The sequence below is a fragment of the Thamnophis sirtalis genome, unplaced genomic scaffold, assembly GCF_051295495.1.
Source record: "Thamnophis sirtalis isolate CommonGarterSnake01/CBP01778 unplaced genomic scaffold, rThaSir2_p1.2 scaffold_12, whole genome shotgun sequence".
Lineage (NCBI taxonomy): Eukaryota > Metazoa > Chordata > Lepidosauria > Squamata > Natricidae > Thamnophis > Thamnophis sirtalis.
The window spans coordinates 1,968,261-1,990,934 of NW_028261392.1; the positions used below are offsets into that span (position 1 = coordinate 1,968,261).

At 44.4% G+C, this 22,674-nt stretch overlaps 2 protein-coding genes across 2 annotated transcripts in view; both read right to left on the reverse strand.

Annotated features, from left to right (window-relative positions):
* The window catches only part of LOC148043233 (purine nucleoside phosphorylase LACC1-like), a 40,301-nt gene that overhangs the window by 16,578 nt on the left and 1,049 nt on the right, over nucleotides 1–22,674 (reverse strand). The window lies entirely within an intron of this gene.
* Nucleotides 10,851–21,196, reverse strand: LOC148043234 (purine nucleoside phosphorylase LACC1-like). Its single transcript, XM_087726338.1, has 5 exons — nucleotides 20,597–21,196; nucleotides 17,902–18,083; nucleotides 16,768–16,933; nucleotides 14,276–14,501; nucleotides 10,851–11,996 (listed from the first exon to the last, which is right to left on the reverse strand). The coding sequence occupies exons 1-5, from the start codon at nucleotides 21,189–21,191 to the stop codon at nucleotides 11,822–11,824; spliced, it is 1,344 nt and encodes a 447-aa protein (XP_087582464.1). The 5' UTR covers nucleotides 21,192–21,196; the 3' UTR covers nucleotides 10,851–11,821.

The window sequence follows — 22,674 nt, forward strand, 5'->3', positions numbered from 1 at the left end:
TATCCACCCACTTGAGTTATTAAAAAATAAATGAAAATAAAGGCGAGATAGAAATTAAAAAAAATAATAGAAATAAAGGATAAATCTGTCTCATTTCGAGCTGGGACGAAACAGCCTCAACTCAAAATGTTCCAGAGAAACTTGCTGAAACTGTTAGACAGTTCTCCCCACCCTCCCTTCCACCCCCCACCCCCCATCAATGAAACGAAAAAGGCTTCAATTGTTTGTTTCTATTCTTGCAACGAACCCCTAGGAACATTGTGGTTTAGAAACTGCACGTTTCAAAGTCTGGATGGAGGCTCTCAGGCTCGCTGCTCGGACACAGCTGTGCAGGCGGCCAACATTTCGTGCCAGATTCCGCCTTTGAACTCAGGACGTGTTGAGCAGAAAAAAGAGAGCAAAATCTCCTGTCTTCTCAAAGGGAGCTTTGGAGATGGAGAACGGGGGAGATTCCTTGTAGAGTCTGGGTGGAAAGGACAATCGGAGGAAGGGGAAGAAAAACTAACATCTTCACCCCCTTAATTTCCTCCCTGCTTCCCCTCTTCCCATGGTCCCTGTGGCTGGAGCCAAGGAGGACTTCTGTCCAGTGGTGGGTTGCCAATTTTTTTTTTACTACCGGTTAGGACGCACATTTGTGATGCTTCTGTGCATGCGCAGAAGGATCCTGGCGGGTGGGTGGAGCCTCCCACCACCACTACTACCAGTTCAGCCCGATCCGGGCTGAACCGGTAGCAACCCATCTTTGCTTCTGTCCAAGGTCACTAGAAATGGGGAAGATGGGCTCAAATCTGCAAATCTCAGCATTTCTTTTCAGTAATAAAGGTAACATTAAAATTAAGGTCTTCACCACACATTACAGATGTTGAGACTTTGGAAGAAGAGCAACTAAGATGACCAAAGGCTTGGAGACTAAAACATACAAAGAATAGCTGCAGGATTTAATACAATAGCAGAGTTGGAAGGGACCTTGGAGGGCTTCTAGTCCAACCCCCTGCCTAGGCGGGAAACCCTATACCGTTCCAGACAAATGGCTCTCCAACATCTTCTTAAAAACTTCCAGTGTTGGGGCATTCACAACTTCTGGAGGCAACTTCTGTTCCACTGGTTAATTGTTCTAACTGTCAGGAAATTTCTCCTCAGTTCTAAGTTGCTTCTCTCCTTGATTAGTTTCCACCCATTGCTTCTTGTCCTGCCCTCAGGTGCTTTGGAGGATAGCTTGACTCCCTCTTCAAGGGGGGCAGCCCTTGAGATATTGGAACTCTGCTATCATGTCTTCCCTGGTCCTTATTTTCATTGAACTAGACATACCCAGTTCCTGCAACTGTTCTTCATACGTTTTAGTCTCCAGTCCCCTAATCTTATTTGTTGCTCTTCTCTGCACTCTTTCTAGAGTCTCCACATCTTTTCTACATCGTGGAGACCAAAACCGAATGCCGTATTCCAAGTGTGGCCTCACCAAGGCATCATAAAGTGGTATTAACCCTTCACGTGATCTTGATTCTCTCCCTCTGTTTATGCAGCCTAGAACTGTGTTGGCTTTTTTGGCAGCTGCTGCACACGGCTGGCTCCTATTTAAATGGTTGTCCACTAGGACTCCAAGATCCCTCTCGCAGTTACTACTGTTGAGCACAAGATACCACCTATGCTGTACCTGTGCATTTCATTTTTCTTGCCTAAATGTAGAACCTGACTCTTTTCCCCATTGAATTTCATTGTATTAGATAGTGTCCAATGTTCAAGTTTGCCAAGATCCTTGGGTTTGGCTAGAGAAAAGAAGGACTACCGGTAACACAGGCATGTCCTCGCCTTACGATGACAATGGAGACCAAAATTCCTGTTGCTACCTTGTTTCCCCAAAAGCAGGACATGAAAAGTAGCCCTCCCAGAAAATATTTAAACACACGTGTAGCCGGTCCCTGCCGTTTCCTGGGATGGGAAAGGGGGGGAAACATGCCTCATGCTCCCCACATGGGATGTGGAACGGCCTTGCAGAAGCCGCTCCCACAAACCCTCGCTCCCGCGCCCCTTCTCTTAGTGGCGCTAGTTGTGAGAGAAACAGTCACAAATCACAAATTTTACCGTTACGGTAACTTTGAACGGTCCCTAAGTGAATGGCTGTAAGTCCAGGACTCCCTACAGCCTTGCCGTGAGTTAGTCCCAGCTCAGTGGTGGGTTTCAAAAATTTTTCGAACCTACTCTGTGGGTGTGGCCTCCTTTGTAGGAGTGGCTTGCCGGCCATGTGACCTGGTGGGAGTGGCTTGCCGGCCATGTGTTTTCTTTCTTTCTTTCTTTCTTTCTTTCTTTCTTTCTTTCTTTCTTTCTTTCTTTCTTTCTTTCTTTCTTTCTTCTCTCTCTCTCTCTCTCTTTCCTTCCTTTTGTATCTCTGTCCCTTTTTCCTTTGTGGGAGTGGCTTGCCGGCCATGTGACCTGGTGGGAGTGGCTTGCCAGCCATGTGTTTTCTTTCTTTCTTTCTTTCTTTCTTTCTTTCTTTCTTTCTTTCTTTCTTTCTTTCTTTCTTTCTTTCTTCTTCTTCCTTCCTTCCTTCCTTCCTTCCTTCCTTCCTTCCTTCCTTTTGTATCTCTGTCCCTTTTTCCTTTGTGGGAGTGGCTTGCCAGCCATGTGACCTGGTGGGAGTGGCTTGCCAGCCATGTGTTTTCTTTCTTTCTTTCTTTCTTTCTTTCTTTCTTTCTTTCTTTCTTTCTTTCTTTCTTTCTTTCTTCTTCTCTCTCTCTCTCTCTCTCTTCTTTCCTTCTCTCTCTCTCTCTTTCCTTCCTTTTGTATCTCTGTCCCTTTTTCCTTTTTTTCTTTCATCTCTCATTTTTTCTTTCTTTCTTTTTTTCTTTCTTCCTTTCTTTCTCTTTCTTTTTCTCTCTCTGTGTGAGTCTGTCTGTCTGTCAGTCTGTGTGTGTGTGTGTGTGTCAGTGGTGGGTTTCAAAAATTTTTGGAACCTCTTCTGTAGGTGTGGCCTGCTTTCTGGTGGAACCTCTTCTTACCGGTTCAGTAGATTTGACGAACCGGTTCTACCGAACTGGTGCGAACTGGTAGGAACCCACCTCTGTCCCAGCTTGTCTGGAGGCTGGAGGTGTCCTCTCCCACATCACAGGAGTCGCGCGCCGTCTGCTCCATGTTCAATAAGCCATCTAATCAGGATGTCAGCGGGGAGCTGGCTGGGCGCTTGGCTTCCCACCATCCCAGGAAATTAGTAGATCAGAAAATGAGACCTTTAGTCTGCCAAGAGTTGTTCTTGACAAATCCGTGCTGGCTACTAGTAAGCTGCTGCTGGGTGTTGCCTTCACAGCCTTGTGTCGTGGCCTCTTTATGACTTGTGTGGACTTCAATTTCCAGGTGTTCAATTCTGACCGTTCCAGGGTGAAATTCAGCAGGTTCTGACAGGCTCAGGAGAACCGGTAGCGGAAATTTTGAGTAGTTCAGAGAACCAGCAAATACCACCTCTGGCTGGCCCCTGGAGTGGGGAGGGAATGAGGATTTTGCAGTATCCTTCCCCTGGAGTGGGGAGGGAATGGGGATTTTGCAGTATCCTTTCCCAGGAGTGGGGAGGGAATGGAGATTTTGCAGTATCCTTCCCCTAGAGTGGGGAGGGAATGGGGATTTTGTAGTATCCTTCCCTCAGGAGTGGGGAGGGAATGGGGATTTTGCATTATCCTTCCCCAGGAGTGGAGAGGGAATAGAAAATTTGCAGTATCCTTCCCCTGAAGTGGGGAGGGAATGGAGATTTTGCAGTATCCTTCCTCTGGAGTGGGGAGGGAATAATAATAACAACAACAACAACAATAATAATGAAGAAACACTCTTTTTCATACTTGAAAGAAAGGACTCTGGAAACTTGCAGAAGGAGCAGCTCCTGAGCTTTCCTTGATTTGGGACGAAGAGTGAGAAAAATAATATCTGATTTCTCTGAACTGGAACAAATGCTGGGAAATATTTCTTAGGGGAGGGGGGGGAGGCAGAGACCTCTGCCAAGGACTGACAATGATTCTGTGAAACAGATCAAAGCTTTCAGCCCAGCAAGTCTGGTTCAGAACAAATCCGTGGTGACAGAAGCCAGCTTGAGTTTTTCCAGGCTCTGGCCAGTTCACACACGGCATCTGAAAGATGTAATTTGCCCGTGAGAGTTTAACTTGTCTTTCCTTTAATCCGTGTGTAACGTGGCGTAAAGTTTGCATCTGGAGAAACGGGCGTCCAGCTTCTTTCCTTCTCCATGAGATTTACACGGAAGCACGGGATGTAAAAATACCCAGGAATACTTTTTGCATCATCTGATTGAAAGATCTGAAAGAAAACAAAGAAATGGAGATAGCAGGACAGGGGCGGTAGGCACGCATCAAGATCAGCTATCTAGTACATTAGAACAGAACAGAACAGAATATGGGGAAGGGAAGGGAAAGGAAGAGATGAGATGAAATATTGGAATGTAGAATAGAATAGACTAAGGAATAAAATAGAATAAGGAATAGAATAGAATGTTGAGTAGAGTAGAGTAGAACAGAACAGAACAGAATAGAATATGGAGAAGGGAAGGGAAGAGATGAGATGAGATATTGGAATGTAGAATAGAGTAGAGTAGAGTAGAATAAGGAATATAACAGAATAGAATAAAATGTTGAGTAGAGTAGAGCAGAACAGAAGAGAACAGAACAGGGAGAAGGAAACGGAAGGGAAGAGATGACACGAGATATTGGAATGTAGAGTAGAGTAGAGTAGAGTAGGGTAGGGTAGGGTAGGGTAGAGTAGAGTAGAACAGAACAGAACAGAATAGAATATGGAGAAGGGAAGGGAAGAGATGAGTTGAGATATTGAAATGTAGACTAGAGTAGAGTAGAGTAGAATAAGGAATAGAACAGAATAGAATAGAATAGAATGTAGAGTAGAGTAGAGTAGAACAGAACAGAACATGGAAAAGGGAAGGGAAGGGAAGAGATGAGATGAGATATTGGAATGTAGAATAGAATAGAATAGAGTAGAGTAGAGTAGAGTAGAGTAGAGTAGAGTAGAGTAGAGTAGAGTAGAATAAGGAATAGAACAGAATAGAATAGAATAAGTTTATAAGTTTATAAGTTTAATAGCATTTATATGCTGCCCGATCTCGAAGTACTCCGGGTGGCTTACAATACAACAATAATCAAAGAAAAAAGAAAATAAAATAAGATACAGGGACGAAAATAGATATAAAATACAACACATCATGCACTCTATTCTGAATGGGGCTGGACCATATGTTGAATGTTGAGTAGAGTAGAACAGAACAGAACATGGAGAAGGAAAGGGAAGGGAAGAGATGACATGAGATATTGGAATGTAGAGTAGAATGTAGAGTAGAATAGAACAGAACAGAACAGAAAAGAACAGAACAGAATAGAATAGTTATGGGCTCATTAAATGACAAAAAAAAATGAAGTTATGCGAAGATGTTAAGAAGAAGACCCCTTTTGTGCTAAAAGCATGGAACTTTTTGGGGACAATTCCGTCCTTAAAACCTGTTGACGCTGCTTGTTGAGTATTTTCCGCTCTCCTCAGGGCTAAACTTACACCAATATCCAAATTACGCACACTTCTAAATCTGTTTGCGTGCTGATTTGGGGGAAAACAGAACCTGCCAAAGAGCTTTGAAAAACATCTCCAGCTGTTATAATTCTCACTTCCACAAGCTCAGGGATGTCCAGGGGAAATAAGCGAATCTGTGAAAAACCTCTGCCTGTTGAAAATAATTAAGTAGAGGGCAAAGAGTGTGGGGTGTCAAGATGGCGGGCACGACGGTTCGATCCAAGCTCTTTGCATTTGGGGTGCCAGCACACAGGTGCGCTATCGCACACGCACAGACACATTTTTGGTACCCATCAAAAAAGGTTAGCCATCACTCCGCTAAGCCATCCATCTGGCACCCACCTATTGAGAAGAAAAGAGGAGAGTAGAGTAGAATTATAGAATAGAATGTAGAATAGAATGGAATGGAATGGAATAGAAGAGAAGAGAACTACAGAATAGGATGTAGAATAGAATTAGAGTATAGTATAGTATAGTAGAATAAAATAGAAATTAGATGATGGATGGAAGAGAATTACAGAATAGAATATAATTACAGAATAGAATGTAGAATAGAATAGAATAGAATGAATGGAATAGAAGAGAATAGAATTACAGAATAGAATGTAGAATAGAATAGAATAAAAGTAGAGTAGAGTAGTGTAGAGTAGAATAGAATAGAATAGAAATTAGATGATGGAATGGAATAGACTAGACTAGAAGAGAATTACAGACTAGAAGAGAATTACAGAATAGAATGTAGAATAGAATAGAATAAAAGTAGAGTAGTATAGAGTAGAATAGAATAGAAATTAGATGATGGATGGAATGGAATAGAATAGAATAGACTAGAAGAGAATTACAGAATAGAATGTAGAATAGAATAGAATTAGAGTAGAGTAGTGTAGAGTAGAAATTAGATGATGGATGGAATGGAATAGCAATAGCAATAGCAGCTAGACTTATATACCGCTTCATAGGGCTTTCAGCCCTCTCTAAGCAGTTTACAGAGTCAGCATATCGCCCCCAACAATAATCCGGGTCCTCATTTCACCCACCTCGGAAGGATGGAAGGCTGAGTCAATCTTGAGCCAGTGAGATTAGAACCGCTGAACTGCAGAACTGCAGTCAGCTGAAGTGGCCTGCAGTACTGCACTCTAACCACTGCGCCACCTCAGCTCTTAGACTAGACTAGAAGAGAGTTACAGACTAGAAGAGAATTACAGAATAGAATGTAGAATAAAATAGAAGAGAATTAGAGTAGAGTAGAATAGAATAGAAATTAGATGATGGATGGAATGGAATGGAATAGAAGAGAAGAGAATTACAGACTAGAAGAGAATTACAGAATAGAATGTAGAATAAAATAGAATAGAATTAGAGTAGAGTAGTGTAGAGTAGAATAGAATAGAATAGAAATTAGATGATGGGTGGAATGGAATAGACTAGACTAGAAGAGAATTACAGAATAGAATGTAGAATAGAATAGAATAGAATAGAATAGAATAGAATAGAATTAGAGTAGCAGAAAGTAGAGTACAATAGAATAGAATAAAATAGAATTAGAATTAGAATTCTTTATTGGCCAAGTGTGATTGGACACAGAAGGAATTTGTCTTCGGAGCAGAAGCTCTCAGTGTACACAAAAGCTTTAGGTGATAAATCATGATCACAGTCATCATAAAACACACTTTCATCCTAAAGCGTAAGATTCAACACTTAGTGACAGCCATCGCATACCAAATAAGTGATCCACATAAACCCCACTTGGGAAACTAAATAAAACAACATCCATCTCAGAGACGTTTCAACAAGTCTGGGCTTCGCTTGGTTTCGTTGCCTGCTGCTGTGGCTGAAATAGGAGCGCTTGTGGGAAAACCCACCGACGGAGAACAAAAAGATTTCCTTGGTGAAAGCCAAGGCGCTTTGGGGCTTTCCCAAGGAAGAAAACCCTCCTGTTATTTGAGGCAAGCGCCCCGCCCCTTTTGATAGACGCCAGGGGATTAAAAGGTTTTGGAAAACACCGGAGATTTAATACTGTACAATAGAGCTCTCCAAACTTGGCAACTTTAAGACCTGTGGACTTCAACTCCCAGAATTCTCCAGCCAGCAGAACTAGGCAACTTTAAGACCTGTGGACTTCAACCCCCAGAATTCTCCAGCCAGCAGAACTTGGCAACTTTCTGGGAGTTGAAGTCCACAGGTCTTAAAGTTGCCAAGTTCTGCTGGCTGGAGAATTCTGGGAGTTGAAGTCCACAGGTCTTAAAGTTGCCTAGTTCTGCTGGCTGGAGAATTCTGGGAGTTGAAGTCCACACGTCTTAAAGTTGCCTAGTTCTGCTGGCTGGAGAATTCTGGGAGTTGAAGTCCACACGTCTTAAAGTTGCCTAGTTCTGCTGGCTGGAGAATTCTGGGAGTTGAAGTCCACACGTCTTAAAGTTGCCAAGTTCTGCTGGCTGGAGAATTCTGGGAGTTGAAGTCCACACGTCTTAAAGTTGTCAAGTTCTGCTGGCTGGAGAATTCTGGGAGTTGAAGTCCACAGGTCTTAAAGTTGCCAAGTTCTGCTGGCTGGAGAATTCTGGGAGTTGAAGTCCACAGGTCTTAAAGTTGCCAAGTTCTGCTGCCTGGAGAATTCTGGGAGTTGAAGTCCACAGGTCTTAAAATTGCCAAGTTCTGCTGGCTGGAGAATTCTGGGAGTTGAAGTCCACACGTCTTAAAGTTGCCCAGTTCTGCTGGCTGGAGAATTCTGGGAGTTGAAGTCCACAGGTCTTAAAGTTGCCTAGTTCTGCTGGCTGGAGAATTCTGGGAGTTGAAGTCCACAGGTCTTAAAGTTGCCTAGTTCTGCTGGCTGGAGAATTCTGGGAGTTGAAGTCCACACGTCTTAAAGTTGCCTAGTTCTGCTGGCTGGAGAATTCTGGGAGTTGAAGTCCACAGATCTTAAAGTTGCCTAGTTCTGCTGGCTGGAGAATTCTGGGAGTTGAAGTCCACAGATCTTAAAGTTGCCAAGTTCTGCTGGCTGGAGAATTCTGGGAGTTGAAGTCCACACGTCTTAAAGTTGTCAAGTTTGGGGACTTCTGTAATGTACAACTTGGAGGGAGAGAAAAAAAACCCACATTGCTTTATCTACAGGCCCTCTGGCCCAGCTTCCTTTAACGTGTATTTTCCAATCGTTATCTCAGTACTAACAATCGTGGAAGGGTGGAAAAATGTCCTGGATGCCCTTTGTGTTGGTGCAAGAAAAAATTGTGATCATCTACACACGTTTTGGTTTTGCTGTCTGGTGTTAGGTGGAGAACTTCACTTTGGGCGTTTTAAACATCTCCCCAATACAAGAAAAAGGTGTTTGGGTGGAATGATATGTAGCCATTGGGCAGAATTACAACCTTCCACTTACAAAAGTTCATTTTGGGACGGTTCGCAGTTACGACAGTACTGAAAAAAGTAACTTAGGACCATTTTTTCACACTTCACCGCCATTGTGACGTCTCCATGGTCAGGTGATCAAAATTCAGAGGCTTGGCAACTGGCATGTACTTAGGACGGTTACAGAATCCCAGGGTCACGTGATCCGCTCTTGCAACCTTCTGGCCAGTGAAGTCGATGGAGAAGCCAGATTCACTTAATAACCGTTCACTAACTTATGGCCTGCAGTGATTCACTTAACAGTAGAAAGATTTTTGAATCAAGGTAGAAGCTGGGATGAGCTTCCCAGGACCATCAAAAATGACCAACTTGAAGACCACGAGGATAAATACGGGAGTTGAGATCCACACGTATTAAAATTGCCAAGGTTGGGAAACCTCCCTTTATTTAGGAATGTTAAGTTATGAATTCTTGAGCAACCTGCTTCAAGCAACAAGAGTCAGATTCCTAACTCCTGCAGAGCAGAGATTAAAATTTATTAAACCATTAAGTTAATTATGATGTCCGTCATTTTGCCTTCCAAAAGCCAAGCCTTTCCATCAAGAACAGACTCTCTCGTGGCAGAATATTGTGGGAGGACAGAGAGAGGAAGTGGGGAAAATACTGTAAGGAGTTATTTCCTGTTAAGCAGCCTTTGCTCATGATCAATTCATATATTTTCCCCCCTGATTATATTGGATTTAGGTAGTTAGTAGAAAATGCCGAGGCAGACAAGATCAACGACTCTTCCTTCCCTTTAACCAGGCACAAAGGAATAAAATTCGTGATTATATTTACATAGCGTAGCTGTATTGATCCACCGAGCTGACGAAATTCCAAATTGTATATAAATAAGAGCTGCATTTCTCCCCCTTCAGCTGATAAAAACATCGCTCTGGAGCAAAGCTGCAGAATTACACAGGACCCAAAATGCTTTTGAAATGCTGCAAAAGAGGCTTGCAAGTGGGTTTAAATGGCATTTCTAACTACACAGTGCCACCCAGTGAATGGGGTCTGGAACTGGATAGTCAGGAAAATAATCACCTAAACGGACCCTCTGCATTAACGGCCACCCCCAGGAGGCCAAAACATGGTCAAGTAGAGAGGATGAGCAGGCTAGATAGATTTTTAAAACTATCTAGTTTTAAGGGAAGGGAAGGAAGACAAAGCAAAGATGAAATATACAAGAGCAAAGATGCTTAAAATTAAAAAATTACATTAAAATTAAGCTACAGGTTAAAAAAAGGATAGTTCCTCAAATTCAAGAAAACTGCCCATCTCTATGTTCTGGCCTGCCAGTGACCAGTGGAGCTGGCAGCAGATTCGGACAGTGAGGAGGTGGGGGAGGAAGATGGGCCAGTCATGGAGTCCGGGGAAGGCTCGGATGAGGGCTGTGAGTTGGAGGCAGAGAGGGAGCCAGGGCCGTATGCCAGTTATCAGCTGCCTTCGGAGTCAGACATCAGTGAGGCAGAAGAACAGCTGGGGCCTGTTCCCAGTGTGCACATGCGCAGAGTTGCCAGATGAAGGGAACAGCTAAAGAACAAGGGCTGACTCAGGAGTAAAGCCACAGGTGGATGGTGAATGGCCTCTCCCAGAGGAGATAAAAGAGGAGTGAAAGGGGAGTGGAGTTTGCAGGAGACAATTACTTCGCTTAATTGGTTTGTGACTCTTCGAGACTCCTTGCCAGGTTTTGCAGATATCAGCCTGGCAGCTCTCCAAGCCAGATAAGGTCTGTGACTATAAATCCTCCCTTGAAAGACTTTGCTGGATAAGAATGAGCAGAATTCACAGGAAATTAATAAAAGGGTTTTTTTTGTCAGGACAAGGAGTTTGTTTCAGGCTCTTGGGAAGCCCCGGTCAGAACGCTGTGCCATTCCAAAAAGCTGAAGAAATGCACAAGCTTGAATTGAAATGTGTTAGTAAGATCATTATTTTATTTAAAAGATCGAAACGAAATGAAATAATCACTATTATTCTGATCAAACCTTGATCGTGAGGGCCACAAAACTCAGGTATAACTTTCGGTCTGAAACGAAGCATTGATTAGTACATGCAGAAATATAATTTTGGGGTCTGCTTGGTGGCCTCTGAGCTTGAAACTTTCTTCCAGACGTTTCACTGCCACACTAGGTAACATCATCAGTGCTAGTGGGGAGTGGGGTTTGCTCTCAATTTATACTCTAGTGGTTTTCACTGTCAGTGTTGGTGCGAGTGGTCTTGGTAGCTATTTGGTTGGGCTGTTTACTGTTAACTCGTTTGTCAATTCCTTGAGTGGGGTATTGTTTACTTCCTGGTTGTTGGTCTGATGTTAACGTTGGTGTCAAACTCTGCTCATCTAGGTGTTGGTAGCTGGTGAGAAGGTATATTGGTCATTTTTTTGGCAGAATAATTGAGTTATGGAACAAAAGATTCAGCAGAAGCATTTGAAGGCCAGAATAGAACAGGAGGAGACCTTGGAGGTCTTCTAGTCCAACCCCTGCTCGTGCAGGAGACCTTATACCCTTTCAAACGGTTGTCCAATCTCTTAAAACCTCCAGTGATGGAGCACCCACAACTTCCGGTGGCAAGTTGTTCCACTGATGAATTGTTCTATGGGGAAATTTCTCCTTAGTTCCAAGTTGCTTCTCTCCTTGTTGAGTTTCCATCTGTTGCTTCTCGTCCTGCCTATAATAGGTTGACCCCCCTCCTCTTTATGGCAGCCCCTCAAATACTAGAACCCTGCTATCATGTCTCCCCTGCCCGCTCTTTTCACTAGCCACACCCAAATTGTAGTTTGCAAGGAGTTTAAAAAAAATTGGATGGAAACTTATAACTGTCACTAGAGTAAGGAAAGTTAACCAGCCTTCATCCGAAAGTTCCCATGGTTTATAGGATGTAACCTTCAGTTTTTAATAGAGATGAAGCCAATTTGAGTGCCAAAGTTTTCTCCGTCCCGAACATGTGAGTAGAACTTGTCGGGATGACAGGATGTGCAAAGAGTGAGGTTTTGCTCTGGGTCTGTTATGGAGTCGTCTTGAATGTTCCTGGGTAGGATGCCGCCAGCTTCCAGGAGGACTCTGTTGCATGGGAAGAAAACAAGAGAAAATGTTATGCGCTCTACATGGGACTACGAGCTCTACATGGGGCAGCCCTTGAAGAGTGTTCGAAGACTTCAGCTAGTCCAGAACGCAGCCGCGCGAGCGATTGTGGGTGCACCTAGGTACACCCGCGTTACACCAATCCTCCGCGAGCTGCACTGGCTTCCCATTGGTCTCCGGACACGCTTCAAGGTGCTAGTCGTTACTTTTAAAGCCCTACATGGTTTAGGACCTGGCTACCTGAGAGACCGCCTCCTGCCACTTACCTCCCAACGACCAACAAGATCGTACAGGTTGGGCCTCCTCCGGGTGCCGTTGACCGGACAATGCCAGCTGGCGGCTCCTCGGGGAAGGGCCTTCTCTGTAGCTGCTCCGGCCCTATGGAACGATCTCCCCGTTCGAGATCCGGACCCTTATTATTACCCTTCCAGCCTTCCGTAAAGCGAGCAAGACCTGGCTGTTCCGGCAGGCCTGGGGCTGTTGAATTTATCCAGCCCCATCCTAAGTCATGAATGCTGTTGAATTTTTAAATTGTTGTCTTTTATTTTTTATATTCCCCCTTCCCTTTTTATTTGTAAGACGCCTTGAGTCTTCCAAGAGTGGGTGGCATACTAAATAGATAGATAGATAGATAGATAGATAGATAGATAGATAGATAGATAGATAGATAGATAGATATGGATGGAGAGAGAGAGATGGATGTAGGTAGGTAGGTAGGTAGGTAGGTAGGTAGGTTGGTAGGTAGGTAGGTAGGTAGGTAGGTAGGTAGGTAGGTAGATAGATAGATAGATAGATAGATAGATAGATAGATAGATAGATAGATAGATAGATAGATAGATAGATAGATAGATAGATAAATGTTGCAGGTATTAGTCACTGCAAAAAAATTGCGATGAAACAGCACTGGGGATTTTCCCAACTGGGGAAAACGGATAATCAACATTTCTAGCAAGAATTGTTGTTGTGCTTATCTTTGATATTTAGAACCTTGTCCATATTTTCAGAGGCTCCCAACTCCAAACTTTCTGAGGTCCCTAAAGCTACATTAAGAGCAGCGCAAGGAAAATTGCATATTAAGGACAGAGAGAAAAATCACACAGAGGGGCATGAAGGATTCAGGTATCACTTAATGTAATTAACGTTATTTTAGAGCAGAGCAAACTCTTCCAAAATTTGAGGGGCTGCCACAGAGAGGGAGGCATCAGTCTAGCCTCCAAGGCACAATAAATCAGGACAAGAAGCAATGGGTGGAAACTAACCAAGGAGAGGAGCAACTTGGAACTAAGGAGAAATTTACTGACGGAACAATTAACCAGTGGAACTGCTTGCCACCAGAAGTTGTTAAGCGCTCCAACACTGGAGGTTTTCAACAAGAGGCTGAACGCACATTTGCCTGGAATGGTTTAAGGCCCTGATGGCGAACCGAAGGCATGCATGCGCATACAGGTGGCACATGGAGGCATATCTACCGGCAGCTGATTTCTGGACTTCTGGTAGGGCCCATTTTTTTTGCCCTCCCCGGGTTTCGGAGGCTTTCCTGGAGCCTGGGGAGGGTGAAAATATCTTCCCCTGGTCCCCTACAGGAAATACCAAGGTCAGCTTGCAGGAGAACAGTGTGGCACTGGAGGGGGGGGAGTTGTGCATGCATGCGCATGGGGGGGTGCTTTGCATTATGGGTGCTGGCATGTGCGCCCGCTCACATTTTTTGCATCCAACAAAAAGGTTAGCTATCACTGGTTTAGGGTTTTGCTGAAGCCTGTGGTTGGATTAGAAGACCTCCAAGGTCCCTTCCAACTCTGTTAAAAGGAAGGAAGGAAGGAAGGAAGGAAGGAAGGAAGGAAGGAAGGAGAGAAGGGAACAGAATGGAGCAGAAGGGAAGAGGAAGGAAGGAGAGAAGGAAAGGGAAGGGAAAGGAAGGAAACAAAGAGGGGAGAGGGAAAGAAGCAGAAGGAAAGAAGGAAACAAAGGGAGGGAAGCAATGGAGAAGCAGACAGGGGGAAGGAAGGAAGGAAGGAAGGAAGGGAGGAAGGAAGGAAGGAATTTCCTGACCATGAGAACAATTAACCAGTGGAACTGTTTGCCTCTGGAGGTTGTGAGTGCTCCATCAACTGGAGGTTTTTAAGGTGAGGCAAGACAGCCATTTGTCTGGAATGGAATAAGGTCTCCTTATTGAGCAGTGGGTTGGACTAGAAGACCTCTAGGCTCCCATCCAACTCTTCTAATCTTTTATTCTAGAGTCTCTCCAGGGCCAGACTTACCGTGTTGCTCTCCGAATATCAACGTACGGGTTGGGAGAGTCAAAACTTCTTACGCAGGTTGGATCAATCTTGTAAAACGCTTTTGCGGATTCCTTGGGGAGCGTAAAGCAACAGGGCCCCACGGACGGCCCAAGAACAACGAGGATATCCTGGACGTCCGAAGCGTATTCCTTTACCATAGCGTTAACCACAGCCATCGAAACCCCTAGCAAGGTGCCTTGCCAGCCTGCAACACACAAGAAAAAAACGGTAAGGTAACTTGTTCTTTTAGGATTCAAATGCAAGAGGGGGAAAAACATCGCTGCAAATCCCAAACTGTATAATACTACAGAAATGTGGAAGGATAAAGAAAAAAAAAAAACAGCCTTTGCAATGACAACTGTTGCACGGTTCCTACGGTTGTGTGATCAAAATTCAGTCTATAAAATTTGTGGCATGTTATATTTGCAACGTCCCAAGAACCAAGATGATGGATCTGCCGTTTGCAACCTTTTTTTTTAAAAAAAATTGAGTTTGTCAAACATGTACAAGATTGCAGATGTAAATATAGCAATAGCAGTTAGACTTATATGCCGCTTCATAGGGCTTTCAGCCCTCTCTAAGCGGTTTACAGAGTCAGCATATTGCCCCCAACAACAATCCGGGTCCTCATTTCACCCACCTCGGAAGGATGGAAGGCTGAGTCAACCCTGAGCCGGTGAGATTTGAACAGCCGAACTGCAGAACTGCAGTCAGCTGAAGTAGCCTGCAGTGCTGCACCCTAACCACTGTGCCACCTCGGCTTTTAGCCTCCAGTCCCCTCATCATCCTTGTTGCTCTTCTCTGCACCTTTTCCAGAGTCTCAATATCTTTTTTTTTATAGTGTGGGGACCAAAACTGGATGCTGGACTCTAGGGGTGGGTCATTGTTGTACAGAAAAACGACCATCGTGGTTATTCTCTTCTATTGCTTTCCCAGTGGCCTATTTTAAGCTGCCCAAAGTGACTCAACCAACCTTTCAAAATCCGGGGAACGGAATGTGCTAACCATCCACCAACTTCCCCACACAAAGAACCAGGAAGTTGTGACAAAACACCGCAGGGATCAGCGATTAATCTTCGCACCCTAGCAACAAAAGGAGCAGAGGGCAGAGCAATTCTTCCTTTTGCAAGACGACATATATTTTATTTTCTTTTGCAAGCTACAATTACCTGAAGTCAGTGTTGCTTGGAAAGAGCATGTGAAGCGTTCTGTGTATTTCCGAAGTAAGCCTGTTTTTATTTTCACTTCTCCAAATTCCCTTCCTCTTGCCTTCTGCCTAACAAACGTCTCCTGCGTTTTTCACAATTGTTTTAAGACCATGATATAACAACTTGGCTATCAAATGGAGGGGACGTTTAGGCCTTGCCCGCTCTGTGGGGTTTCCTAATCCACTTTTTGCGGCAAAGCACTGAAGCATTCATGTAATGTCTGAGAAACTGTGTCTACGGTCGTGATTCCAGGTCCTGGTTTGTCCCAAAGATGCTTTTTCAAGAGGCAACTGGACTTTGTGGTTTTCCTTCGAAGAGGTTTCACTTCTCATCCAAGAAGCTTCTTCGGTTCTTCTTCTTCAGGACTGAAGAAGCTACTTGGATGAGAAGCAAAACATCTTCAGAGGAATGTCTACGGAAATTCTCAGAGAGAGAGAGAGAGAAAGAGAGACAGAGAGACAGAGACAGAGAGACACACACAGACACACACACAGACACACAGACACACAGACACACACACACACACACACACAGATGGAGTCTGGGCTATCTGTCAACCCTCAAATAGAGAGTCAAGAGCCCCCAGGTCTGGAGGTGGCTGATGAGGAAGAGGAGGAACAGCTGGGGCCAGTGCCTGATGTGAGGATGCACAGAAGGCAGAGGAGAGGAGAGTAGTGGAAATCTATGGGCCGGTCCTTGGGATGGATGAGCCACTGCTGCTAGCAAAGCCCCACCCAAGCTCTGGGGATAAAAGGCAGGGGGCAGAGATGAATAGATGTGGCAGAGGAGAGGAGAGCAGTGGAAATCTATGGGCCGGTCCTTGGGACGGAAGAGCCACCGCTGCTAGCGAAGCCCCACCCGAGCTCTGGGGATCAAAGGCAGGGGGTGGAGATGAATAGATGTGGCAGAGGAGAGGAGAGCAGTGGAAATCTATGGGCCGGTCCTTGGGACGGAAGAGCCACCGCTGCTAGCGAAGCCCCACCCGAGCTCTGGGGATCAAAGGCAGGGGGTGGAGATGAATAGATGTGGCAGAGGAAAGGAGAGCAGTGGAAATCTATGGGCTGGTCCTTGGGACGGAAGAGACACCGCTGCTAGCAAAGCCCCACCCGAGCTCTGGGGATCAAAGGCAGGGGGCGGAGATGAATAGATGTGGGGGAGACAGAGACACAGAGAGATTTTGCTCCTCATAAAGGGAACCTTTCTTTAACTACAGAGGGCTGGTCGTTTTTGGGAGCCGGGTCAGAACAACAGGTGTTTGGTTACCTGAATGGGCAGCTCCACAAACTTTCTTGGCCGGGTCAGCGAAGAGAAGAGGAATGCAGTCTGCGCCGGGAGCGGCAACGGTGATGCCTCTTTCATTAGTTACGATCCCATCGTAGCTCTCGGGTTGGGGTTTCCCCATCACCCAGACGTCACTGGCGTGGTTGACCTGTTCACAGACCAGAGAAGTGGGGCCCTATGAAATACTGGACTCCCTTCTTTGGGTCCAAATATCCCCTTTAGGACTTTCAAAAACAATAATCCCATTTTCTAGTGGGCCAGTTGAAGGGAATTGTGGGCTCCTTGGTGGGTTTCTTGTAGACGTTTCGTGACCCAACAAGGCAACATCATCAGTGCTAGAAGGGAGTGGGATTTACTCTCTGTTTATATACAGCTCTTTCTAGCACTGAAGATGCCGAGGTGGTGCACTGGGTAGAGTGCAGTACTGGAGGCCACTTCAGCTGACTGTTATCTGCAGTTCAGCGGTTCAAATATCACCGGCTCAGGGTTGACTCAGCCTTCCATCCTTCCGAGGTGGGTGAAATGAGGACCCAGACTGTTGTTGGGGGCAAATATGCTGACTCTGTAAACCGCTTAGAGAGGGCTGAAAGCCCTATGAAGCGGTATATAAGTCTAACTGCTATTGCTATTGCTATGTTCTCTAGTTGGGTCATGAAATGCCTGCAAGAAAACCACCAATCTCGGAGACCACAAAGGACCCCACAGATCTCCTCCTCCTCCTCCTCCTCTCCACACACCCCACTCCTTTTTAGCACTGATGAGATTAAATAGTTGGGTCGTGAAACGACTGTAAGAAAACCACCAAGCTCAGAGAGCACCAAGGACCCCACAGTCATCCTCCCTTCCTTCTCTTTGCAAACCCCCTTCCTTTCTAGCACTGATGGTGTTACCTAGTTGGGTCATGAAACGTCTGCAAGAAAACCATCAAGCTCAGAGAGGACCAAGGCCCCCTAGTTGTCCCCTCATCCTTCTCTGCAAACCCTTCCCCTCCAGCACTGATGACATTACCTAGTTCAGTCATGAAACGTCTGCAAGAAAATTATCAAGCACAGGGAGCACCAAGGACCCCCACAGTTCAACCTCGGAAGCTTTCCTCTTAGTCCCTCTGGATCTCACCTTGATGGTGTGATACATATCTGGGTTGAATCCAGCTTGGTGGGATAATCTCCGAAGGTTTTCCTTAACCACAGCTGGGGGGTCTCGCCGCTTAGAACTGCTGAAGAGGTTTAAAGAGCTCAGCGTTGGGACATACGAGATGCCTCCGGTTCTCGTTGTGAATCCATGCAGGAAAACGTGTTCTAAAAAAAAAGAAAGTTTTAAAACACAAAAGGGGGGAAAAAAAGCAGTTACATTCGGGGCATAAGCCTAAGTTTTCTTACATTTTTAAGGTGCATTTTTTTAAAAAAAAAATCCTTACAGAGCGTGACCTGTCAAAACCGCGGTCGACAAAACCGCGGTCGACAAAAGCGCGTATGTGACGTCATCACAGCGCGACGAAAAAAATTAAAAATTGAAATAAAAATAAAATTAAAGCAAGCCGATTCACATAAAGGTAAGGGTTAGGTTTAGGGTTACGTTAAGCGTTAGGATTACGTTTAGTGTTAGGTTAAGGGTTAGCGTTAGGTTTAGGGTTAGGTTAAGGGTTAGGTTTAGGTTTAGGGTTAGGTTTAGGGTTAGGTTTTCGCTTTAATTTTACATTTACCGCTCACAACGCGATGTTTTCGTCAAGTGCGATTTTGTCGACCGCGGTTTTGTGGTGGAACCCTTACAGAGAACTCAATCTCTGAAGCATGAAGAGTTGGATTTACTATATAGCTATAGTAAAAAGTTTGCTGAAAGTTTATCTGATTTGAAACTATAAAGTCAGGCGTTCGCTTTCTGCAAAGAAAGGCGTTTACTTATCATCAATGCTATGGAAAATCTGGACAATATCTCTTAGAGTTAGAAAGGATTAGCTGGATGGTTAACGGTGGAATTTTTTTTGCTTTCGTGTACATCTTTCTCAACATTTATTTTTCTTTCCTTGCGTTCTTCTTTTTTCTTTTCACCCCTGTTCATTTGTGCTCAGGCGTCTGTTTTTTATTATAATTGGTCCCTATGTTTCTTTTCGTTTGTTCCTATATTACAAGCCGTTAAAAAAAAAAAACCTGCTAAAAGTTAACAGACAGATCCTTGACTTATGAATGCAATTTAGGCCAAAATTCCTGTTGCTAAGCAAAATAGCCGTTCAGTGAATTTTGCCCATTTACAGTTGTTAAATAATTTACTGCAGCTCAGTTAGAAGTAAGTAAGTGAATCGGACTTCAACCATGGACTTTCTTGTCCGAAGTTTGCAAAAGGAGATTGTGTGACCCCCCAAGTCACTGCAACTGTTGTTGTTAGTTGTTAAGTGTTGTTAGTTCCTCTAACCTCCATACCTTTGACCTTCAGCTGTCTACCGTGAACCTTATGTGTTTCTTAAGAAGTCCCTAAGGGGGCCTGCATAAGCCCACCAGTGTGCCTACCCTCCCTCTCCTACTGTCCCCATTGATAAGGACTCTTTTTAGCAATAGCAATAGCAATAGCAGTAGACTTATATACCGCTTCATAGGCCTTTCAGGCCTCTCTAAGCGGTTTACAGAGAGTCAGCATATTGCCCCCAACAATCTGGGTCCTCATTTTACCCACCTCGGAAGGATGGAAGGCTGAGTCAACCCTGAGCCGGTGAGATTTGAACCGCTGACCTGCTGATCTAGCAGTAGCCTGCAGTGCTGCATTTAACCACTGCGCCACCTTGGCTCTTTTTTATGCGCTCATGGCTGGGTTTCGCTTATTTATATCCATTTATTTGTGCCGTTTTCCCCCCTGTGTTTTTCCTACTTGTTTCCTTGTAGTTGTTGACAAACAAACAACTAAAATAAAATAGACAGACAGACACAGATGATAACTGATAGATAGCTAAGATACGAGCGGTAGATAGAAATGATAGATGATAAACGATATAGACAGTAGATGGATAAATGAGAGCTAGATACAGGCAGTAGATAAATGATAGGTAATAGATAATGCGTAAGCCCACCAGGGTGCCTACCCTCCCTCTCCTACTGTCCCCATTGATATGGACTCTTTTTAATGTGCTCATGGCTGTGTTTCGCTTATTTATATCCATTTATTTGGGCCGTTTTATTCCATGTGTTTTTCCTACTTGTTTCCTTGTTGACAAATAAATAAATAAAATAAAATACACTGTCATAAATGCATGCTATGTTCGCCATCTTGAGTTATTTCAGTGGTGGGTTTCCAAAAAATTTCGAACCTGCTCTGTGGGTGTGGCCTCCTTTGTGGGAGTGGCTTGCCGGCCATGTGACCTGGTGGGAGTGGCTTGCCGGCCGTGTGTTCTCTCTCTCTCTCTCTCTTTCTCCTTCCTTTTGTCTCTGTGTCCCTTTTTCCTTTTTTTCTTTCATCTCTCTCTCACTTTTTCTTTTTTTCTTTTTTTCTTTCTTTCTTTCTCTTTCTGTGTGTGTGTGTGTGTATGTGTGTGTGTCTCAGTGGTGGGTTTCCAAAATTTTTGGAACCTCTTCTGTAGGTGTGGCCTGCTTTCTGGTGGAACCTCTTCTAACCGGTTCGGTAGATTTGACGAACCGGTTCTACCAAACTGGTGCGAACTGGTAGGAACCCACCTCTGAGTTATTTGCAAAAATAATAAAGGCAGGATACAAAATGAATGAATGAATAAATGAATGAATGAATGAATGAATGAATGAATAAATGAATGAATGAATGAATGAATGAATGAATGAATGAATGAATGAATGAATATTTCCCATGTTACCTGGGATCAGTGAAGATTTGAGGATGGTGAGGTCTCCTTCCAGGCTGGGAAGACTTCCCAAAAACTGCCTGATTTCCTCCTGGATCCTTTCCACCTCGGGATCTACGTCCGGTCCTTCTTTGCCCCCCGATTCCAAGGATTTCTTCAAGAGCCGTTCTTTGGAGCCCATCTGCAGCTCTACCAACTCATACTGGTAAAGTTTGGTGAAGAGTTGCTCCATGTACGTCCTCACCAAGGACTTTCTCTGCCAGGACAAGAGGAGGGTGATTTTCTCCACGCCGTTTTCGTCCAACTTCTGCTTCACGGCGTATAAGGCCGCAGCAAAAGTTTCGGCACCCACCACCTCGCAGCAATGTAAACCTTCCAAGGCTGCCTCCATCTGCTCTTGGCCCTTCTTTGCGTGGTCAGGGGTCCGGTGGCAGAGGAAAAAACCCAACAGGGGGAAAGACCCCCGGAGGTCTTTCCTGCGCACGGTGTCGAGTATCCTGGCTAAGCAATAGGCCAACTTTGGATGGGAAGCCTCCGGCCCTAAGTGCCACAGATCGATCAAGAGGGCTGGAATTGGTGGCCGAGAGGCAGAGTGACCATCCATCATCTCCCTCTTCCCCCTTTTAAAAAATAAAATAAAGGACAGCCTTTATTTTAGAAAGCTGTCCACGAGTTGTAATTATTTATTTTCTTGGTTTAGCTCTAGGATTTTCCTTTGGAAAGCAGCTTGAAGTTATACAATTTTATTATTTTTTAAAATTCCTGCACTCCTCTTTCAGATTTCTCCTTTTTTCAGGCCTTCCTTTCTTCCTTCTTCTTCTTTCTTTCCTTTCTTTCTTTCTTTCTTTCTTTCTTTCTTTCTTTCTTTCTTTCTTCTTTCTTTCTTCCTTTCTTCCGTTTCTCTTCTCTTTTCTCCTTGTCTTCTCTTCTTCTCTTCTTCTTTTTCTTTCTTTTTTTCTTCCTCCCTTTCTCTTCTCTTCTCTCCCAATGATCACTACACCAAGATATGAGCGGTTGTATATTTCAGAAAGCTCCAACCTTTGGAGAGAGAAAGTGAGAGAAAAATAAAATTGTGAAGAGCTGAATTTATAGACAAGTGCCATAGTAGTTCAAGAGAGCAGTGGTGATGACAGCAGAGAAGCATAAACAAACAATAGTCATAAAATGCTCAGAATAGTTCACAGTTGAAAGAAGTGTTTTTCCTGCCTTACCAATATAGAACATAGAATAATATGGTCGGAAGGGACCTTGGAGGTCTTCTAGTCCAACCCCCCTGTCTAGACAGGAAGCCCTACACCACTTCAGACAAATGGTTATCCAACATCTTCTTTAAAACCTCCAGTGTTGGAGCACCTACAACTTCTGGTGGCGAGCTGTTCCACTGGTTAATTGGTCTCACTGTCAGGAAATCCCCTCCTTACTTCTAGCTTTGGGTCTGTTTAATGATCTTCCCTCCATTACTTCTGAAGGCAAAAAAAATAAACTTCTCTTCATTCCAAATTCAAACCCTGAAATCCAAGCTCATTTACTCACTGTTGGTCGAAACCACGCAGAAGCACTCCATGAAGAAGGGACTCTTGGCTCCAAGGTTCTACACTAGACCCACAACTATTTTGAGGAAGCACCAGAGACAACAGCCAGTGACTCATTTGTATGCCTGCATGCGTGCGTGCTTCGAGTTTGCAATGCGTCGTATGCGAAACTTGTTTGATAAGAAGCGAAAGTTAGATATAAAATGCGTGCACCGAAATATGGCAGGAGACTGAACTGGGGCACTTCTGCTTTGATCCCAGACTGTTGAGAAAGGATGCAACTTGGATATATTAAAATGATGACGCATCATCCCTACAACATAACCACTAGCTGGTTATCCTGGTGGGGGATGATGTGAACTGTGATCTCTAATGCATCAGAAGCGCAAGGCATGATTGACTCTTTAGGCTGGTCAAGGACCAGCTTAACACATTGACCTTTAGTGGAGAAGAAGAAAAGTCTCATGCCAGGTGTGTATGAGTGTCTTCTCTCTCCTCTCTCTCTCCTCTTCTCTCTCTTCTCTCTCTCTCTCTCTCTCTCTCTCTCTCTCTCTCTCT